At 44.8% G+C, this 18949-nt stretch overlaps 1 protein-coding gene across 1 annotated transcript; it reads left to right on the plus strand.

Annotated features, from left to right (window-relative positions):
• Window positions 1-2427: 2427 nt before the first annotated feature.
• LRRC52 (leucine rich repeat containing 52) lies at window positions 2428-17161 on the plus strand (the record flags this gene model as incomplete). The annotated part of the gene is made up of 2 exons (XM_084251307.1): window positions 2428-3049; window positions 16836-17161. The coding sequence occupies 2 exons, from the start codon at window positions 2428-2430 to the stop codon at window positions 17159-17161; spliced, it is 948 nt and encodes a 315-aa protein (XP_084107433.1).
• Between the last annotated feature and the right edge of the window lie 1788 nt (window positions 17162-18949).

Genomic DNA, 18949 nt, shown 5'->3' on the forward strand with positions numbered 1-18949 from the left:
AGACCGCTGACTGGGTGAGTCAATAACCTTTAGTGTGTTTTATTTATCTAAGACTTTTCTACGTAGGAGCACTTATAATCATATGGCCAAACAGGTAAACCTGAGCTTGAGGCTACTGTATGCAGAAAGAGAATCTACATAAGGAGGCTGGAAATCAAATGAAGACCCTACCTCCCTGAGAAAGAATCATAAGAGAGAGAAAGGTGTAAAAAGAAAAGGTGGAAAGTTACCAGACTTGGCAGGTCATCAGCAATCATCTCTCACCAAAAGGAAACAGATGGCAGAGACTAAGTAAAGCGTCCCCACCAGACCCTACCATCAAACCGTGCCCTCACCCCAGTCTCAGAGGAAACAATCACTTTGGAAATCAGTTCTTCTCCACAGACTTAATGTACCAAAGTCCTCTCCTGGGCAATCATGTAAGATCTAGCAAGGAGCTTTTTTTAATTATAAGGAAAGGCTGGCTCCACATCAGTAAAGTCCTGCTTCAATTAGTATAACTATTGTTTGCATCATTATTCTAAGTGTTTGAAATTTCCACTTACATCAGGTCACTTCCAATTTGGTAAACACTCCTAAGTCATCATATTAATTCACAGCCAGTCACCCCAGGAATGCTGAGTAAGTAAACAATCAAGCATTAGCTAACCAGCCACAAATCCACTTGAGTTTATTAATTTTTCTTTTGGCAGAGGTACAAGAGAAGGGAACAAACCATCAGAGACATTCACGCATCATTCATTCAATAAATATTTATTATATACCAGGTGCCGGGCACCATGCTAAGCTAAATATAGATTTTATTATTTTATATTCACAGTTAAGTGATATATGAATGTTTTAAAGAATGAAATCCAATTTTCCCCAAAAAATATAAATTTCAGGGCCTCCCCTGGTGGCACAGCAGTTGAGTGCTGGGCTGCGAAGATGCCCGCAGCCTCTGCAGTGCTGGTTCAATCCCCGGCCACCGGCGAGGGTCCCACATGGCATGCAGACCTTTCCTGCTACGCCCGCTGCTCCCCTCAGCAGTGTATTTCGTGGGTCTGCCTGTTCTGTTCCCTGCTCTGGCTCTGGTGAATTCTCTCACCCTCCTGCACTTCTGACTGTACCCAGAGTTTGGATAGATAGATAGATAGATAGATAGATAGATAGATAGATAGATAGATAGATAGATAGATAGATCTTAATATATATATATATATAAATTTCAATTCTTGAGATGCTTTTACTTTGTTTCTGTCCAATGGATCTTCTTGTATACAGTGGATGCTATACCCCAACTCCTAAGCTTCCAGACTCTCCCTATTCCTCCCTCCAAAATCAGCCCCCCCATCATCCCTCAAGTAGTTAACAAATACAAACTCACACTAGAACCACTAAGAGGCACTCACTATTTTAAAAGTCCTGGGAGAATATAAGCGGGAAGAAATTTATATCCTCGTGCTGAGCTATTATACATTTGGGCTTTGTTGTAGGGGGAGTAGCTTATCTCCTTCAAAAACTCTTAAAATACTAGCACAAATATACATTCCAAATGCTGACAGGGTTGTATGCAAAGTAGGAATACAATCTTAACAGCACCAACTTATCAGAGGAATTCCCCTTGCCCCATTTCAAAGCCCCCCCCTTTCCCATATTTTTCAGAGGACAACAAAATAAATGGAACCATTTCAAATACAACACCCAAGGGAAACACCCACTCTGAGAAGTGACCTCCAAAAAACCACCTTACTCATCAGTAGAGAGAGGCAGATTAGAGACTTCTAGATCCCCCTCTGACCTACAGATTAGGGAACCCCAGCTAACCTAATCCTCTGCAATACCTCCATGGGAGCCATACACACACACACACACACACACACACAGACACACACGTGCGCGCGCGCACGCACACACACACACATACACACACACACATGACCCATGCAGGCCCCACACACGTAGGCTGCAGGTCCCCACACCCCTGGAGTTGGCCAGTTTACCGAGTACACAAAATACCCCCACACCACCCAGGAGAGGTAAGGACTCTCCCTCCCTCAGCCAGGCAGTCTCCTGACGCTGCTGACATCACAAAGGTGTCAACTGGCAACTTCATTGTCATGTGGCTCTCCCCTGGCTCCCCTTCACTTGCAGACACAGGGAAAGGGTGAGACCTTTCAAAGTCGCCAGGCTGGCAAGCTTCCAGCGACTGTCTGGGAGCCAGCAAACGGCAGTCACCCAGCCCAGCCCGGCAGGCGGCAGGCCTTGCGGCTCAACTTCAGCTCAGTTCAGTTGTCCTGTAATGGAAAATTGCTTTGCACAAAGCTAGAGTGTTAGAGTTCTTTCCAGCGCCTCTCCCCTGCCCCACCCGCCCCCGGCAGCCTTCTCATCAGAGGCACAGCGCCTGCCCGCAGGAAAGTAGAAGGAGGGGAGTCGCGGCTTCTGACTATGTCCCCTGCTTCAGGCCCGGGGCCCAGGTGGTTACTCTTTTCCTTTGGAATGGGACTGGTGTCGGGGTCAAAGTGCCCAACTAACTGTCAGTGTCAAGCCCAAGAAGTGAACTGCACGGGAATACAATTAACTGAGTACCCCTCTGACATTCCCCTGGGCACCCGGAGGCTGTACCTGCATATTAACAACATCACCTTCTTGCCAGCGATGAATCTAGGACTCCTCAGTGACCTTGTTTACTTGGACTGTTCATTTAACCTGATTCAGGAGGTGATGGACTATACCTTCATCGGGGTCTTCAAGCTCATCTACCTTGATCTCAGCTCCAACAATATAAACTCGATCTCCCCATTCAGTTTCTCCATGCTCAACAACCTGGTGCAGCTAAACATCTCCAACAATCCTCAGCTGTTATCTCTGAACAGGTATACCTTTGCCAACACCAGCTCTTTGAGGTACCTGGACCTTAGAAATACCGGCTTGCAGACCTTGGACCATGCAGCCTTCACCAACCTCTTAACACTACAGACCCTGTATCTGAGTGGAAACCCCTGGAAGTGCAACTGCTCTTTCCTGGACTTCACCATCTACTTAATAGTGTCCCATCTGAACCACCCAGGTGAGGGCTTAAGTGGGAGAGGGGATGAGGATGTGACGGAGTTGGAGGAATTGATCCCAGAAAGGTAAAGCCAAAAGATGGCCAGGAGGGTAGAAAAGTCTGGGTTAAGCTGATTGAAAGCATTTTTATTGCTGGGTAAGATCCATCCATGGGTTGACTGGAGAGGCATTCAGGCTCATTGAAAAAGTTCTGGAATAGAAATATACAGAACTGAGTTCTAGTACCCAGCTCACCCCAGACCAGCACACTGCCTTGGGGGAGTCACAGTTTCTCTGAGCCTCAGCTTCCTCATCGGTAAAGTGGGGAGTTGTCGTGTCAACATAACATGATTTGTGTGGAAACGGTAAAGTTCTATAATTGTAACTAAGTAATACGGGGGACACTGTAGTCCATGGTAAGCTTTATTTTTATCTGCTTCATTAGGTGACCAAATTTTTCCAAGCTCTAAAAGTAAATGCTGTCATTCACAGGCATCATACTCCTTTGTGAGTGTGATAAATGGGAGGGAAGACTCTCGTGCGATGGAGGGAGGGGTGTGTGGACAATAAGAGGAGAGGGGAGAAAGGAGAAGACTTTTGATCGGGCCCTGTTTTCAAGATCTAACCTCATATGGGGAAAGGAGAGAGTGACGTGACTCAGTTGAGAGTGGTCAAAATGCCCACTGTACCAGCAGGGAGACTCCGGCTTTACAGACAGATTTTCAAGTTTCATCTCGTTGATTCCTAAATCAGCAGCACACCCTCTATGCCCCGGGGCCACCCTCTGCATGGCCAGCAGGTGCTCAGGTGGCCCCATCCCCTCTTCTGTGACCTCAGGAGCCCATCTTCATCCTCCAATTCTCCCACACCACCCATATCACTTCACCCAGGAAAGTCAGAACTCTGAGAAATGTGACACAGGGCCTCTCTGGTGGCATAGGAGTTAAGTCTCAGCACTATCATTACTACAGCCTGAGTTCGATCTCTGGCCAGGGAGCTGACCCACAGCAGACCTCTCCTGTATTGCCCACTGCTCCCCTCAGCAGTGCACTTCAGTAGATCTGCCTGTTCTGCTCCCCACTCTGTCTCTGGTGAATCCTCTCACTCCCTGCACCTCTGGCCTACACCCCAGTTCTTCTACACAAAAAAAAAAGAGAGAGAAAAAAATGTGACCTAACTGCCCACAGAAAGCCTGGGTCAGTGATATAATCTGGCAGAATTGGGCCTCAGATAGAAAACCAAACCCTGTCAAAGTCATGTCTTCTCTCCCGTGCCTGAGTACTTGCTTCTGAGACTGTTTCCGTGGCCTGGCATCACAAATGTCCTGTGAAACTCTGTTGTGACGGCCTGCTCCCAGCCCACAGGATAATACCTGGGGAGATTCCTGGCCACAATTATAGGCTTTCATTAAGGGCAGCTGGGCAAAAGGATTTGCGTGGTGACAGCAAGTAAGATGTGCTCTCCTGGCCTTCCAATGGGCTCATATTTTTTCAGGTATATGCCATTTAATTTTATTCCTTTTTTAATCAGGAAACCTGTATTTTTCTTTTTCCAAAAAAAAAAAAATTTGTTCTTCTTTATTGATTGAGGTAACATGGCTTAAACACCATACATGATTTAGGGGAACAGGTTCACACCTCCCCGGATGTATGTCACCAAAACTCCCCCACCATCAAAGCACCCACAGTCCCTTTGCCCTAGGCCAGGGGTCCCCTGCCCACTTTGTTCCCATCCCTTCTCTCCCTCCCTTCCAGCAGCAATGGGTTTGTCTTAAAGTGGCTTCCAGACAGGATCTGGGCTTTGCTGATGCAAGTTAGGCTCCTGGAATGCAAAATTGAAGGAGGCAGGGAGAGTAAGTGCTCCTTCAATCTGTACCCTGAGTAGCTGTTTCTGCTGCCATGTGCTTCACCTTGAGCCTGAATAAGTCAAAAGGAACCAACTTTATTACACCATTCTTAGTGCTACTAATCATAAAAGAAGAAAGGAGCAGTCACCCCAGATAGAATGCCTTACCTGTCAGAGATAATATCTTCTACTTTTCTCAATGGTGCTTACTGTGGTGGTTTCTAGAAAGTTATCTGAAGGAGGGACAATATTATTCACACTTGTGTATTAAATGTGGTTCTAAATGGGACTCTCTGTGGTGAGGTAAGTAGACGTGGAAGAGCATCATCAGCTACTCTTGCCCCTCCCTACCCTACATGCATGGTTTTTTTCAGCAGAGTCCCCTATGTTGCCAGGAGGACTTCCTCCCTTGGCTCTAGAAGGGGGGAGCAGCTTGACTTCTTCCCCAGTCCCTCAGCCCAACCCTTTACCTACCATCAAATCTCCCTTAATCAAATGTCTGCTTGGAGCCTGTATTCTCTCAGAATTTTCAGGCTGACTACTTTGGATGCCCTTTTTTTTTTTAATTTTTATTTTTAATATTTTTTTTATTTTTTACATCATTGTTCATTTTTAAACAATATTTGCTTCCCCATCCCTCAGGTGTAGTCCCCCTAGGGTTTCCTTCACCAGTGCACCTGTGCACCATCACCTCAGTCCCCTGTGCTCCTCCCTTCCTCCCTCTGGATCCTTTACCCTCCTCCTCCCCTGCAGGATATATCTGATTTATAATTGTCCATTTTTGCTTTGTTGTGTTTTGTACTCTTATTTTTTTTACACTGATGTCTTATTGGGTTCCCCTATATTCCTGCTGTAAGTATAAGTGAAACCATTAGATATTTTTCTTTTTCCTTCTGGCTTATTTCACTAAGCATAATTCCTTCTAGCTCCATCCATGTTGCTGTGAATGGACTTTGGATTCCTTGACCCAATTCAATCCAGAATGGAATGTAGGGTATACACTGGGTATTTTACTGCAAGCTTTCAAAGACGGGAGTATCTATCTAGTCAAGCTCTTTAGTTCCTCATGAATAAAGAGTCTGTCTTTTGAGGAAGACAAAGATTTCATCCACTAACCAGTGAGACATGCCCCCCCATCCACCCACAAGTCATAATCTGCTCGCCCCACTCTGCTGTTTAGAGGCCCAGAGGATTCATGCAGAAAATCATGCAGAAAATCACAGTGGGAATGGGGTGTTTGCTGTGTGCCGGTTGGCAGTGTGCTCTAGCAAGACCCAATCAATACAGACTTAAGACAGATCCACAGATTCCATTTCCTCTTTGGTCTAGGTCAGCAAATAAGAGGACTAAACATGACTGGGACAGTAATTTTCCAGTCATTAATGCTATTTGAAGGTGAGCATGGCAATGAGCTGCTCCAAGGATGGAGGTCCCTAGTGAGACAGGATGTCAGACCTCTCAGGAAACTCAAGAAACTCTAAACCCCTGGACAGAAGTAACCTGGTCTCCTACAGCCCTTTCTCCTCCTCACCTAAATTCTGGTCCAGCACTGTCTGACAAGTTACTGCAGTGATGGAAGTGGTCTCTGTCTCTATTGTTTGATATAGCAGCCACATGTGACTACTGAGCTCTTGAAATTTGGCTAGTGCAAATGATTTTCTTTTACTTCAACTCATCTCAAAAGCCACATGAATGGTGAGTGGTTATTGGTCAGAGCAGTGGTCATATTGGTCAGTGCAGCCTTAATATAGGATGCTTAAACTGGAACTTTCAAATAGTCTCCTCACAGGTAATTGGCTAGAGGGTTAAGCCCAGCCTGGAGCTCTCCAGACATCTGAGCCCAATTATTCCTCCACTGTCATTACATTTCCTTATCATCAAGTACACCACCACCTGAAACATCTATTATATGTTCCATATATGCCCAACACTGTATTATGAAGCTGGGGGATAATATCAAGGAGAAAGAGTTATAATTCCTGTCTCCAAGAAAGAAGTCATAATTCCTCTCTTTAAAAAGACAATTTAGGGATACAGGAGAGAGAAAATAGAGATGAAAACCAGGAAGCCCCGCCCAGCAATGTCACTGTGATTCAAGGCAAGTCATGCGCCTCTGAGTCCCACTTATCTTTAAAATAGGGAGCATGATTAAGTCCCCTCAAAGGTCCCTTGCAGCTGGCAGTCTACAAATCTAAGCAGAATGACAAGACAGTGGAAATGAAGCAAGCAGAGGTCAGTAGCAGAAGGAGCCCAGATATGCAAGTGTGTGATGGGCAAGTGCTGAGGAGGCACTAAGAAGCATGCAGTCTCTAACTTCCGCTCTCCCCCACCTCCAGTCTCAAGCACCTTCTACTTGGGAAAACAATACCTCCACCCCACAAGGAACTCAATCCTTGGCCTTTCCTGCCAGGCCTGGCCTGCATAACCAATGATTCCCAAACTCTAATGAGCTCAAGATCCCCAACCCCATGTCCAGAGATTCTGATCCAGTGAAAAGTTGACAGTTGTTCCTTGGGCTATAAATCAAGGAGCCCTGTGACAAAGATCTCCACTGACTGCCCCAACTGGTGAATAAATTGATGTGCTCTGAAAGGTTAGTGGCTAATAATGTTTTGATACATCTCCCTCAAGGGACACAATTTTACAGGGAATTACCAGAAACAATGAGAATTTGGAAAGTGACAGGCTACTGGGGCTAGAAATAAGGGGGTAGTTTCAGGAGAGAGGGTTCCTCTGTTTCCGTTCTTAAATGATAGTTCTCAAGTAGACCTGCTTGAGTTCAATGGTGGGGCCCACAAATTCAAGATGAGTGTGGGCGAGAGCGCCACAGAGGTAGGGTACAAAGCCAGTTATGACATCTGCAGGGAGCAGATGGGTTAGGTCACGTGATGTTTCAGGTCCAAGTCATTTTGAGGGCATTTTGAGCAAAGAACATCTTAGTTTCATTCCAAAGCTATTTCATCCTGTATTTAGCCACTGTCATAGGATAATGGCCCCATTTCAACCCACCAAGTACAAAGTCATCCATGACTGTGCCAAAACTTAGATTTCCAGAATGAATTCAGGTCCTCACACTCTTCCACTATTAACACTAACTCATCTCCTCCAACAGGGAAATTGTCATAAAGACCGGAGGCCAAAAAGGAAATGACTAGGCAGCAGAAAGTTCCAAGTTTGTCAACTTCTCTGCCAGTCCATCTTCTATCTTATAACAGACACCTGACCGGTGCTCCCTCTTGCAAAGACCCAGAGAAGCAGCCTCATGGGGGGGGGGGGGGGGCGCACTGGATTGATGATCTTAAACCATGCAAAGGAGGAGGTGGGGGGATAGCAAGTCTGTACAGTTCATGAAGGATCCCAGGTGATTCTCACAAGCTCCCTAATTTAATCTAACTGGGATCCCTGAGAGCAGGTGATCTAAAGCCTTTGGAGTTCAGAAACATCAGGCCTCTGTGCATGGCCCCTTGAGTCACCAAACATGACTGGGCCCCTGAAAGACAGCAGAGCAAGGCTGGCCAAAGCAGCCCTCTTGGTGTATCATCTCTGGAGGTGAAGAACTCCCCAACCTGGAGGTGACACAGCTGAGCATGGATGCAGGAGAAAAAGAAATCGGTTCAGTCATAAATAATTTTGTGGGGGGATACACAATATTCTGAGAAGTTTTGAGAGGTAGGCAAACTTGAAGTCAGGGCTAGAAGTTTCCTGTGTATATGCAGGCAAGAGAAGATGGTAACTTGTAGCAGTGGATGGAGAGGTGCAGACAGAACAGAAGAAACCAAGGTCAAAGCATTAGAACTAGAAACTAAATTTGACCTTTTCTTAGCTCCCTGTACTTTTTTCTGGCACAATTCTAAATAATTGATATATTTGTGTTAGTTTAAGGTTTGTCCTCCCTGATCAACAAGGTCTATGAGAGGAAAAATAGATAAGTTTTTCTTCCCTGATAAACAGGAATGTCTGTGGGAGCAAAAAGCATGTCTGCATCTTCAGAAGCTAGCACAAGACCTGAGAGAAAATAGTCCATAAATATTTATTTAGTGAATGATGAATAAATGAGATGTGGAAAACAAAGGGGGAAATCAAGGAGAGTTCCCAAGGTGTTGACTTAAACAACTATGGGATCCTCGTTGAGGTAAACTCCCTTGGAGAGGGGGTGAGTTTAAGGGAGAAGCAGAGCCCCATCTTGAGCAGCTTACAGGATTGTTCCCTGTGAGCCAACAGACATCTGAATATTCTGACCTGAAATTCAGACGTGAGATCAGGGAACAAAACATTTATTTGGGACTCATCACTCAGGGTGATCATTGAAACCAAAGGATGAAGTCAGCCAGGAAAAGAGTTCAGAATAAGAGAGCAATAGGATCAAGGACAGAGGAAATGCCAACACATTGAAGGGTCAAGTAGAAACAACAACCCAGTAAGTGCCAGGAGCAGCCATGGAGGAGAAAGAAAATTAGAAAAGCGTGGATTCATAGAAGCCAAGAGAAGAAAAAGTTCCAATGAAAGGATGCAGGACTGAAAAATGTACATCAGTTTAGCTACTAAGGAGTCCTTGATGTCTTAGATATCTGTGAGGACAACTGTCCACTCTGAGCTTTTCTGAGCAAATGGGAAGTTATTAAGCAGCTTCAGCTCTAAGCCAAACTGAAAGCAAACTAGAGATTTCCGTTAGTTTCCACAGGCCTCCTGGTTCCATCTCCCAGCACTGTCATGCAGGGCGCTCCCCTCCCCCATCAAGAACCACTCAAAAAATGTTTACCCCTGCGTGGGATTTAAGCCATGGACTCTTTTTCAGAAGACTTTATACTTCAAGGCTCATTTTATTGGTAGAATGAAAGTTTTTATTGCCTGATGACAGAGTACTTGGTACTGACAAACACATGAAAAGGTAATATGAGGAAAAGGAGTCCTTCTACCTCTAAATTGTGCCCATATACAAACACTTAAACAAAAGGCAGTCCAAAGCCTAAAGTACAGGAATAATCAGGTTGAACTTGTTGAAATTCAAGGTCTTTTCTATAACGTTCCAAGACTCTATGAATCACATTCAATCTTTACAAAATTATGGGCTCTATTCAAGGAAGGAAAATATGAAAACCAGTTAAGAACTGTATTTCCCAAGCACAAATCACCCAAATCATTAAGGCTTCAAAAATGGCAGGGATGGCTTAAAACAGGAGTCAGCATAAGTTTTCTATAAAAGACCAAACAGTAACTAGTTTAGATTTTGTGGGGATCTGTCACAACTACTATCATCATTTATATGATGATATGAAAGAAGTCATAGAAAATACAAAAAAGAATGGGCACTGCTATGTCCCAATAAAGTTTTATTTAAAATAACAAGGAGAGGGCCTCCCTGGTGGCGCAGCGGTTGAGTGCTGGCTTGCGAAGCTGCCCGCGGCCTCTGCGGCACTGGTTCGATCCCCGGCTGCTCCCCGGCCACCAGAGGAGGGTCCCACATGGCGCGCAGACCTCTCCTGCCGCCCGCTGCTCCCCTCAGCAGTGTACTTCGGTCCTTCTGCCTGCTCTGCTCCCCGCTCTGGCTCTGGTGAATTCTCTCGCCCTCCCGCGCTTCTGACTGTATCCAGTGCTTGTATAAACAAATAAATAAATAAATAAATCTTTAAAAAATAAATAAATAAATAAATAAAATAACAAGGAGGGCAGCAGTCTGGATTTGGTCTATGGGTCATAAGTTGCTGAGCCCTGGCTTAGGTCATCATGGAAAAACAAGGATAAGAAGCTCTAGGGAGTCAAAGGAGGGAGTCAATGCCAGGATTTGGAATGCTCACAGGACCATGAATGAGAGTCTGAAAGGGGGTTATTGCCAGATGGTACTGGGCTGTGATACTACCCAATCCAGGTTACCCTTTAAGAAGTCACATCTTTGGGCCCTACACAGTACAGCAGAATGCAATAGTATCCTTTCAATTTCCAACTGGGGAACTTGACCTAAACAGCAAGGCCTAAGACACAGGCAGTTAGAGTTGCTGTATGAGATCAGACCAAAAATCCACCCATTCTCTCTCGGGTACATTCAGCAGACATTAATTGAGCATCTACAGTGTGCCAAGCATTAGGAATATAGGTACACCTCATTTTATTGTGCTTTACAGATACTGCCTTTTTTTTTTTTTTTTTACAAATTGAAGGTTTGTGGCAACTCTGATTTGAACAAGTCTATTGGCACCATTTTTCAACAGCATATTCTCACTTTGTTCAAGGTATGTACACTGTGTTTTTAGACATAAAGCTATTGCACACCTAATAGGCTACAGTACAGTGTACTCTTGTACTTAACTTTTGTATGTGCTGGGTAACAAAAAAATTTATGTGACTCACTTTATTCCTTTATTGCTGTGGTCTAGAACTGAATCCACCATATCTCTGAGGTCCCTGCATAAAAGTGAATAAACAGGGTCTCTATTCTCAAACAGTAATTGAAGAGTAACAATCATTTCCTTTAACATCATACCTGCAGTATGTTCATCTGCACACTCATCCCTGTCGGCATTACCCTCATCTCCTCAGAAGAAAAAGAAGAGAGGTTTCTTCCCACTTCAAGGCTTACCCCTCCATTTGGTCCTGGAGTCCATCTGTTTCTGTCTCCTCCAGGACACCTCATCCTTTACGTCACTGAATCCTTCCCACACTATTACGGGTTAAGCAGGGATCCACATCTGCCTTGTATAGACCAGTATAAGGTGGCAAGGTGTTAGCTAGCCCACCTACAGACTTCTGTCTCCCAGCTTCCCTTTCCCCGTGCTGACCATCATGTCCATGACATTGACCCCGAGGGGTATGACTAACAAATAACACTTAATTCATTCAACAAACATACTTTGAGCTCCAGCCTGTGTTCACAACAGTGAACAAAACAGACAAAAATCCATGTTCTTGTGAAGTTTATAATCTAGTGTCAGGAGGCAGAAAAAATGAACAGAGATGAAATCTACGTTCTTGAAAAATACATAATTTAACTGGAAGAAAAAAATATGAAAGAAGACAAAGACCACATATCCGATGATATCCAGGCAAGCTAGGAGCTAATGAGGAGAAATGGGGAATTAGGGCTTTCTCTGGGTTTAAGGCAGAAATTTTATGACAAAGCATATAAGCTGATGGAAAGCATCCACTTTGTGAAGGATAGTTGCTGTTTAAGAGAGAAGAGAGTCCCCCATTTCTGTCCTCATACACCATCTATCCCAGGCAGCACCTGAGCAAGCACACTGGCACAGATGGCTCAGCACAGCCTGTACGTGGCTCCTCTGGGCATCTAACCCCGGAAACCTGCAGCACACCCCTGGGCAGAAGTGCTGTCTCTTCTGCAGGCCAAAAAGAGGGGCAGTTCCCCTTCCACAACTCAATCCAAGCCAGTTTTCTGAGAGGGCAGTCACCTGGGCTCCTTCACTAAGAGTGTAAAGTTCTTTCTGGGCCACAGAAACTGCAGTTCATCCACCCATCTGATCCTTGTGCTTGTGAGCAAAGTGCTGTGGATGGAAACAAACAAGGGGTTGGTTTACGTTTCCTTAGGAACTTTCTGAAGGAAGAATTTAAACATTAATGATACCTGTAATTGTATCTGGGTGCTTTAACTGGAGCAGATGCCCTGGAGCCATAGAGGGGGGTAGAGGAGGAATAACATGAGGTCTAGTCACTTGTCTGTAATGTGAGTAAAGCCCCCTGGAGTTGCACAGTGCACAGCATACACAGTGGTCCCTCGTAGCCCTTTGTAGGCAAGGAAACCAAAAAAGCCAGCAGGGGAATAACTGATGAATAACTCATTCATTCCATAGCATGGGATTCTTAAAATGACCAGCTGGGGTGATCAAGAATAGTTAAAGTTTGTAAAGCATGTGTGATGGTGCCTAGCACATATCAGGCTAGGATCGGTAGATCTGTGTGTGGTTTATAAAAGCATCACAAAGTAGTAGGAAAAGAATGTATGACTAACAAACTAAAGGAAAGGCAATAACATAGAAGGCAACAAAGTAAAGGGAGAGGCACATAAGTGAGACAAATGGAAAAGTGTAACCCATAGTTATCCAACATTACAAAATTTGCTAGATTGGATTAAAAACAAAACCCAGCACCATACTTCCTACAAAAATATACCTTAAATACAGGAACACAGAAAGATTAAAAGTAAAAAGATAGGAAAAGATCATAATGCAAATCCTAACCAAAAGAAATTCAATACAGCCATACTAATGTCAAACGAAGTAGACTAAAAATAATGAGAAAAGGGTAAAACTACCAGGAGGATCCAATAGTCATAACTCTGTAATAACAACATAACTTCAAAAGATATAAAATAAAGTTAGAACTATAGAGAGGCACAAGTAAACAAGTGATTTTAATATACTTCTTGTAGTAACTAAGAGACTAATAGTAATTGACAATATGATTAAAGTCAATAAAAACATAAGTAAAAGTCAGTGAAGCTATAGAAGAATTTATAAAATCACAACCTAATTGATATACATAGAACAATGTATTCAAAAAGAATATACATTTTTTCTGTGTACAAGCAAAACTACTAAAATTGACCTTATGCTAAGCCAAAATGCAAATCCTCAGTAAATTTCAAAGGACTGAAATCAATGAACATATATCTCTGACCACAGTAGAATTAAACTAGAATTCAATAATAAAAAATATTGCTAGACTCCCTAAATATTTAAAAACCAGGTAACTCATTCAATAAATGATAGCTCTCACTCACAAGAACAATCATGAATCAGACGTGTCTCGTAAGGGAGAAAGATGCATCACTTTTCTGATAAGTAACTATCAAGCCAGATAGAATGTGAGAGGTGCAGTGGAAGGATACAAGAGAAATACTATAGATGAGTTCAGGAGTGGAAACAATCACAAGTGTTTTGAGTTATAGGAATGCAGTGCTGGAGGAAGCAGTCCTGGGAGCAGCTGCATATATTAGACCTTGAAGGAAAAACTTGGTCATGCAAAAATTGAAGGAAGTGCATTAAAGAAAAGTGAACAAAGCTACCAATAATGGCAAGATGTAACAAAGGAGACATGATTAATTTGTTAGGGAGTTACTGTGAGTCCTGGGAGGTAAAGTGGAAAAGGTAGAGTGGGCAGAGGGTTCTGAATGCCAGGCCAGGTGGTCTGGATGTTATTCCTCAGTCCACTGGGGAGTCAAGGAGAGTGTTGAGCCTGAGTGTATCTGGACAGAGCTGGGTTTACAAAAGGGCGTGGAAAGAGCTGGGAAACTAGGAAGCACGAGATAAGAGACCTGCTAGGAGGCGGAGAACTCACACTTTGGCAGTGACAGGGAAGAGAGAAAGCAGCAGTGAAAACCCCTCCCCACAGAGCCACCCACGTCCCCCACTTAAGAGCAGACTAACAATGCATTAAAATCACCGCCTAATTGCTCCTTTCAAGGGTAATACTCTGAAGTGGGGAAATGTGTGTTTAATGTTTAGTCTCATCTGCGCCACCCAAGACCTAATTGGAGAGCCCAATCTTTTTAAAAATAGAATGAGCTAACCCCCCCCCCACCTTGGTACACCCCAGGCCCTCAAAACCCAGTGCTTTCCTTTCTCAAGCACATCTCTTTGTGTATTCCTGCACCTTGATTCGGGCAGTTTAGGCAGGTGATCCATGGGTTCTTTTGCTGGAATCCCTGAAGAGTCACCAGGAGCCTCCCTGCACCTCACCTGTCCATCCCCCAGAGTCCTGGAGCCAAACTGATGGAGAGAGGCTAAAGGTGTCCTTGCGTCCCTGCCCCTTAACTGCAACCTGACAACCCATCCATCCCCTTTGCCTCTAGAGCGATCTCCTCCACCAGGTCAGGGGTGCCTCCACTGTCCCACCTAGAGGGGGTTTCTTCCTCTCCTATGTGACAGTGGCTTCCCTGCCTGTTTAGAACGTCCTCTGAAAGCCAGTCCTCACCAGCATCACACCTCCCAGCCCTCTTCCTAAAAGTACAGCAACTTCACCATAGATGCAGCAACTCAGAAACTTGGGGAGGGAGCCCAGGGGAGAGTGTCCAACGGCAGGGAGACTTAACAGAGCTTTCAGTCTGGTCCACTTTTTTCAGTTTCCAAACCCAGCTGCATCATCCCAGTAAACTCACTTCTGCATTCCTTTCTCTATTTCTCCTGCTTCAAGCTCCAGTCCCAACTTCCTTGGTCACCATGGATATCAATACCTTCCACAGTCTGGACTTTTTTTTTTTTTTTGAAGAATTATCTATCCAGGCATACAAGAAATGGGACACAGGCCAGAAGTGCGAGGAGGGGTTGGTGAGAGGATCCACCAGAAACAGAGAAGGGAACAGAACAGACAGATCTACTGAAATACAGCAGGCGAGTCAGAAGAGGTCTTCTGCGCCATGTGGGTCACCTCCCTGGCTGGGGATCGAACTCGTGCTGCAGTAGCTGCGGATTGCTTCATAGTGCTGATACTTAACCCCTTGCGCCACCAGGGAGGCCCATACAGTCTGAACTTTTTACCCCAAAGCATAGGGGAAGCTTTCTCCATGAAAGCTTATGTTTATCTCCTACTTCTGCCAGACCAGCTCGAATTGCTCAGTGCGTGTGTTCTGTCTTCTCTCTCCTCCCTGGATGCTACAAGTTAGCTAGAAACTTCAGGTTCTGAACCTCTGAGTCTGTTTCCCTATGCATAAAAGAAGGATGATCATGTTGTGTGTTGTAACATGATCATTTTATAGCAATATTGTTATAAAATTAAATGAGATAATGCATATATCATGCATGTCACTTGGCAAATATCAGCTGCTATTATGATTTTGATCTGTTTTCATATGCTCAGCTCTCAATCCTGCATTTAAGTTCATTTATCTCCTGTCTGCTGAATATATCCACCCCGGCTCCTCAGCATCAGTATGGTGGAGCCTTCAGAGCTGAAAAAATGCAAAAATGAGGGCAGCTTCAGGCCCCTCGGCAATGCTGTGCTGCAGGTGCAACAGCTGCCTTATCATCTGTGGCTGTTAAATCCTCTCATTCCCTCAAACATAAAGATCATTCTTTGCATTTGTAAGATGAGAAAATGAGATGCAGAGAGAGAATTGGATATCCTGCCCAAGATTATAAAATGACAAGTTTACAATTGTAAACTTGAGTCTTGATTTGCACCCTGGCCTGTCAAACTCCAGAGTCCACTTAGCTTTCTGTTGTGTATAGAAGTCACAGAGCTCCAGGTAGGGAGGTGCCCAGAGAAGTGACCAGGGGGCTGAGTCAGTGGCTAAAAGGAGCTGAAGACTCATGGCGACCATGTGATCTGTCAGTGATGCCAATGTCACAGCTAAGAGCAGAACTGACTCCCCTGCTGGTTTTCTTTTCCTGAGCTCCCCCCTGACTCTCCTGGATAGGAGATGGGAGACACAGTGAACACACAGTGAGCATTTCCAGGGAATCTTGTCCCTCCCTTGAGTTGAGCCAAGTGGCCCATGATGCCTTGAGTGGCCTTAAAGGTCACTTATTAAGCCATGGGCACAGTGGAAGGAAAGGGAGAAGGTGGAGGAAAAGATGGGGGGCAAGAAGGGAAGGGAGGAGAGCTGATGAATGTTGGTTGAGGTCTGTGGAGTATCAACACTCCAAGATGATCTTGCTTAAGTTTCCAACCTCTCAGCCTCTATTGTCTAATTCCTTGAGGGTCATTAAATAGCACAGTCCATTTTCAGAAAATAACCTGGATTCAGCCGAACCTGGGGCCAAAACTCATCCAAATGCAGTACTTGGCAAACTTTAATGTGCGGGCATCTTGTTAAGACTGATCTGAATTCAGGAGGTCAGGAGGTAGTACCCGAGATTCTGCATTTCAGCTGTGGTCCAGGTAATGCTAGAGCTGCCTACCTACCAAATACACTTTGAATAACAAGGGTCTAGCCAGCTGCACAAGTGCCCCTTGGCATCGGGACCCTGGGAGTTCTACTATTTCAGCACTCTCCTTGTTGTATTTTTTTCTCCTAGATGAAGAATATGCCACATGCTTGGAGCCCACAGAGCTGGCAGGGTGGCCCATCACACAGGTGGGGAACCCACTGCGCTACATGTGCCTCACGCACCTGGACAGTCAAGACTACATCTTCCTGCTGCTCATCGGCTTCTGCATCTTCTCGGCAGGCACTGTGGCTGCCTGGCTCACGGGCGTGTGTGCGGTGCTCTACCAGAGCACTCGCCGCAGGACGGAGGAGACAGAAGACGAGGACGAGCATGGGCAGAAGGTGCAGGTCACCAGGCGCATTTTCCAAGGCATGACTGGCTCAGTCCAGGACGGGTTTCCTCAGCTGATTTAGTTGCCCCGACCACTCTAATGTACCTTTCTAGGTTCCCAGCCTTCTCCTTGCCCTCCCCAGCTCACTCACACAGAGCTGTCTTAGACATGAAGCCTATTAGTAAAATAAATTAAATGTTTGATGACCATTTCCCAGGCTGGCCCTTTTCCTGCTCCAGGCTCTTCCTTGAGCTAAGCAGGACAGGGCAGAACAAAGCTGATAGGTGCATCTAACTGTTGAGGAAGCCCACCCCCAAAGCTGACCCACTTCTGTTTAATAAGCATCTACTGTACACCTCAACGAAGAGCTGGAGGGAGGAAGTATGATAAATATGAGATTTACAACGTGTCCTCTAAGAGCAAACCATTTGGGGAGAAGTCAAGATTAAGATGACTCAAATGGAGAAAAATGCAAACCCAGTAACAAGAACATCAAAGGGATGTGCTCATGAACCATCTTCACAGTCCCTCTGATACAATTATTCACCACTTCATGACGTTTCAGTCAACAATGGTCCCAAAAGACTGTTACCACACAGCCTGAGTGTGTAGACTCGCCTACTGCACTCTATGATCTAGATTGATGTAATTACTCTGTGAGGTTCACAAAGCAATAAACCATCCAAAGCCATTTTTTGCAGAATGTTCCAAAATATATCCCCATCATTAAGCAACACTTGACTGTAATTACAACAATCCCAGAATATTGATGCCAGTTTACAGTGAAAAATTGAGGCCCAAACAGGTTAAACAATTGACCATGGACACCGAGTGGGTCAGAAGCACAGTCTCCCCTGGTCCACATTCTTTGCACAAAGGATGCCTACCAAGAAAATGTTCAGTCACATAACCCAGGGCCCCTCATAGAAACCTCGGACTAAACAAAGGATGAGCACACCAGAGGGCCTCCACCTACTGAGTCCAAGCACCCAGCAGCCTACGTGGCTTTGTACATATTTTCTCACCTGGTCAACCTGCACAACAACCAGATCAAGTGGTCTTCATTATTCTAGTTTTCCTGGGGTTCAGAGAGGGTAAGTAAGAAGCTCAAAATCACACGGGTGATAAGAAGAAAAAGAATTGCTGAAACCCAGCTGCCTCCCTGCAAGACCCACTACTCTGTGCATGCTGGGCTACTGGCTTTGTTTGAAGTGCTAAACAGAGTAACCAAGTATATACTAGTGGGGTTCAGTTCTCACAGCTGGTCAGAAGAAAGCAAAGGCAGCACAAGACAAGTGGTTCAACCAAGGCCCCAAGACCATTCCCTGGTGATTTTCTTTTCTCTCTACCCTACCAGCTTATGTTCAGGTTCAAGACACATGTCAAAGCCCCCATGAAACAACTGTTCTAGCCCCCCAACCAGATCTGGTTTTACCTCTGCACTTCCACTGTGAATTGCATGTGATTCCCCCAAATTTGTCTGGTGCGATGGTTAAGAGCATGGTTCTGCTGAGCCCAGGTTCCCATTCTGGATTCTGTCCTTACCCCTTTGTGAACTCAGGCTTCCTACTTGTAATGACCAGAGGACAGAGACCACCTGTTATTCTGTATTGACATAGCAGAGAGTGGTGCCTTATACAAAGAAGGAGTTCAATAAATGTTTATTGTTGGCTTCTATTCATTTTGCCCAGTTTTATTAGATATAATTGACATACAATATTCTATAAGCATAATGTCTTGACATATGTATGTACTATAAAATGATTATCACAACATACTGCATTCTATATAAATTCCAGCCCATCAATCATGCCCACCGCTAGATTCTAAGGGGTGACCATGGGCAAGTTACTTCTCTGTGCCTCAATTT

Source organism: Talpa europaea (genome assembly GCF_964194135.1).
Source record: "Talpa europaea genome assembly, chromosome: 12".
NCBI classification, from domain to species: Eukaryota; Metazoa; Chordata; class Mammalia; order Eulipotyphla; family Talpidae; genus Talpa; species Talpa europaea.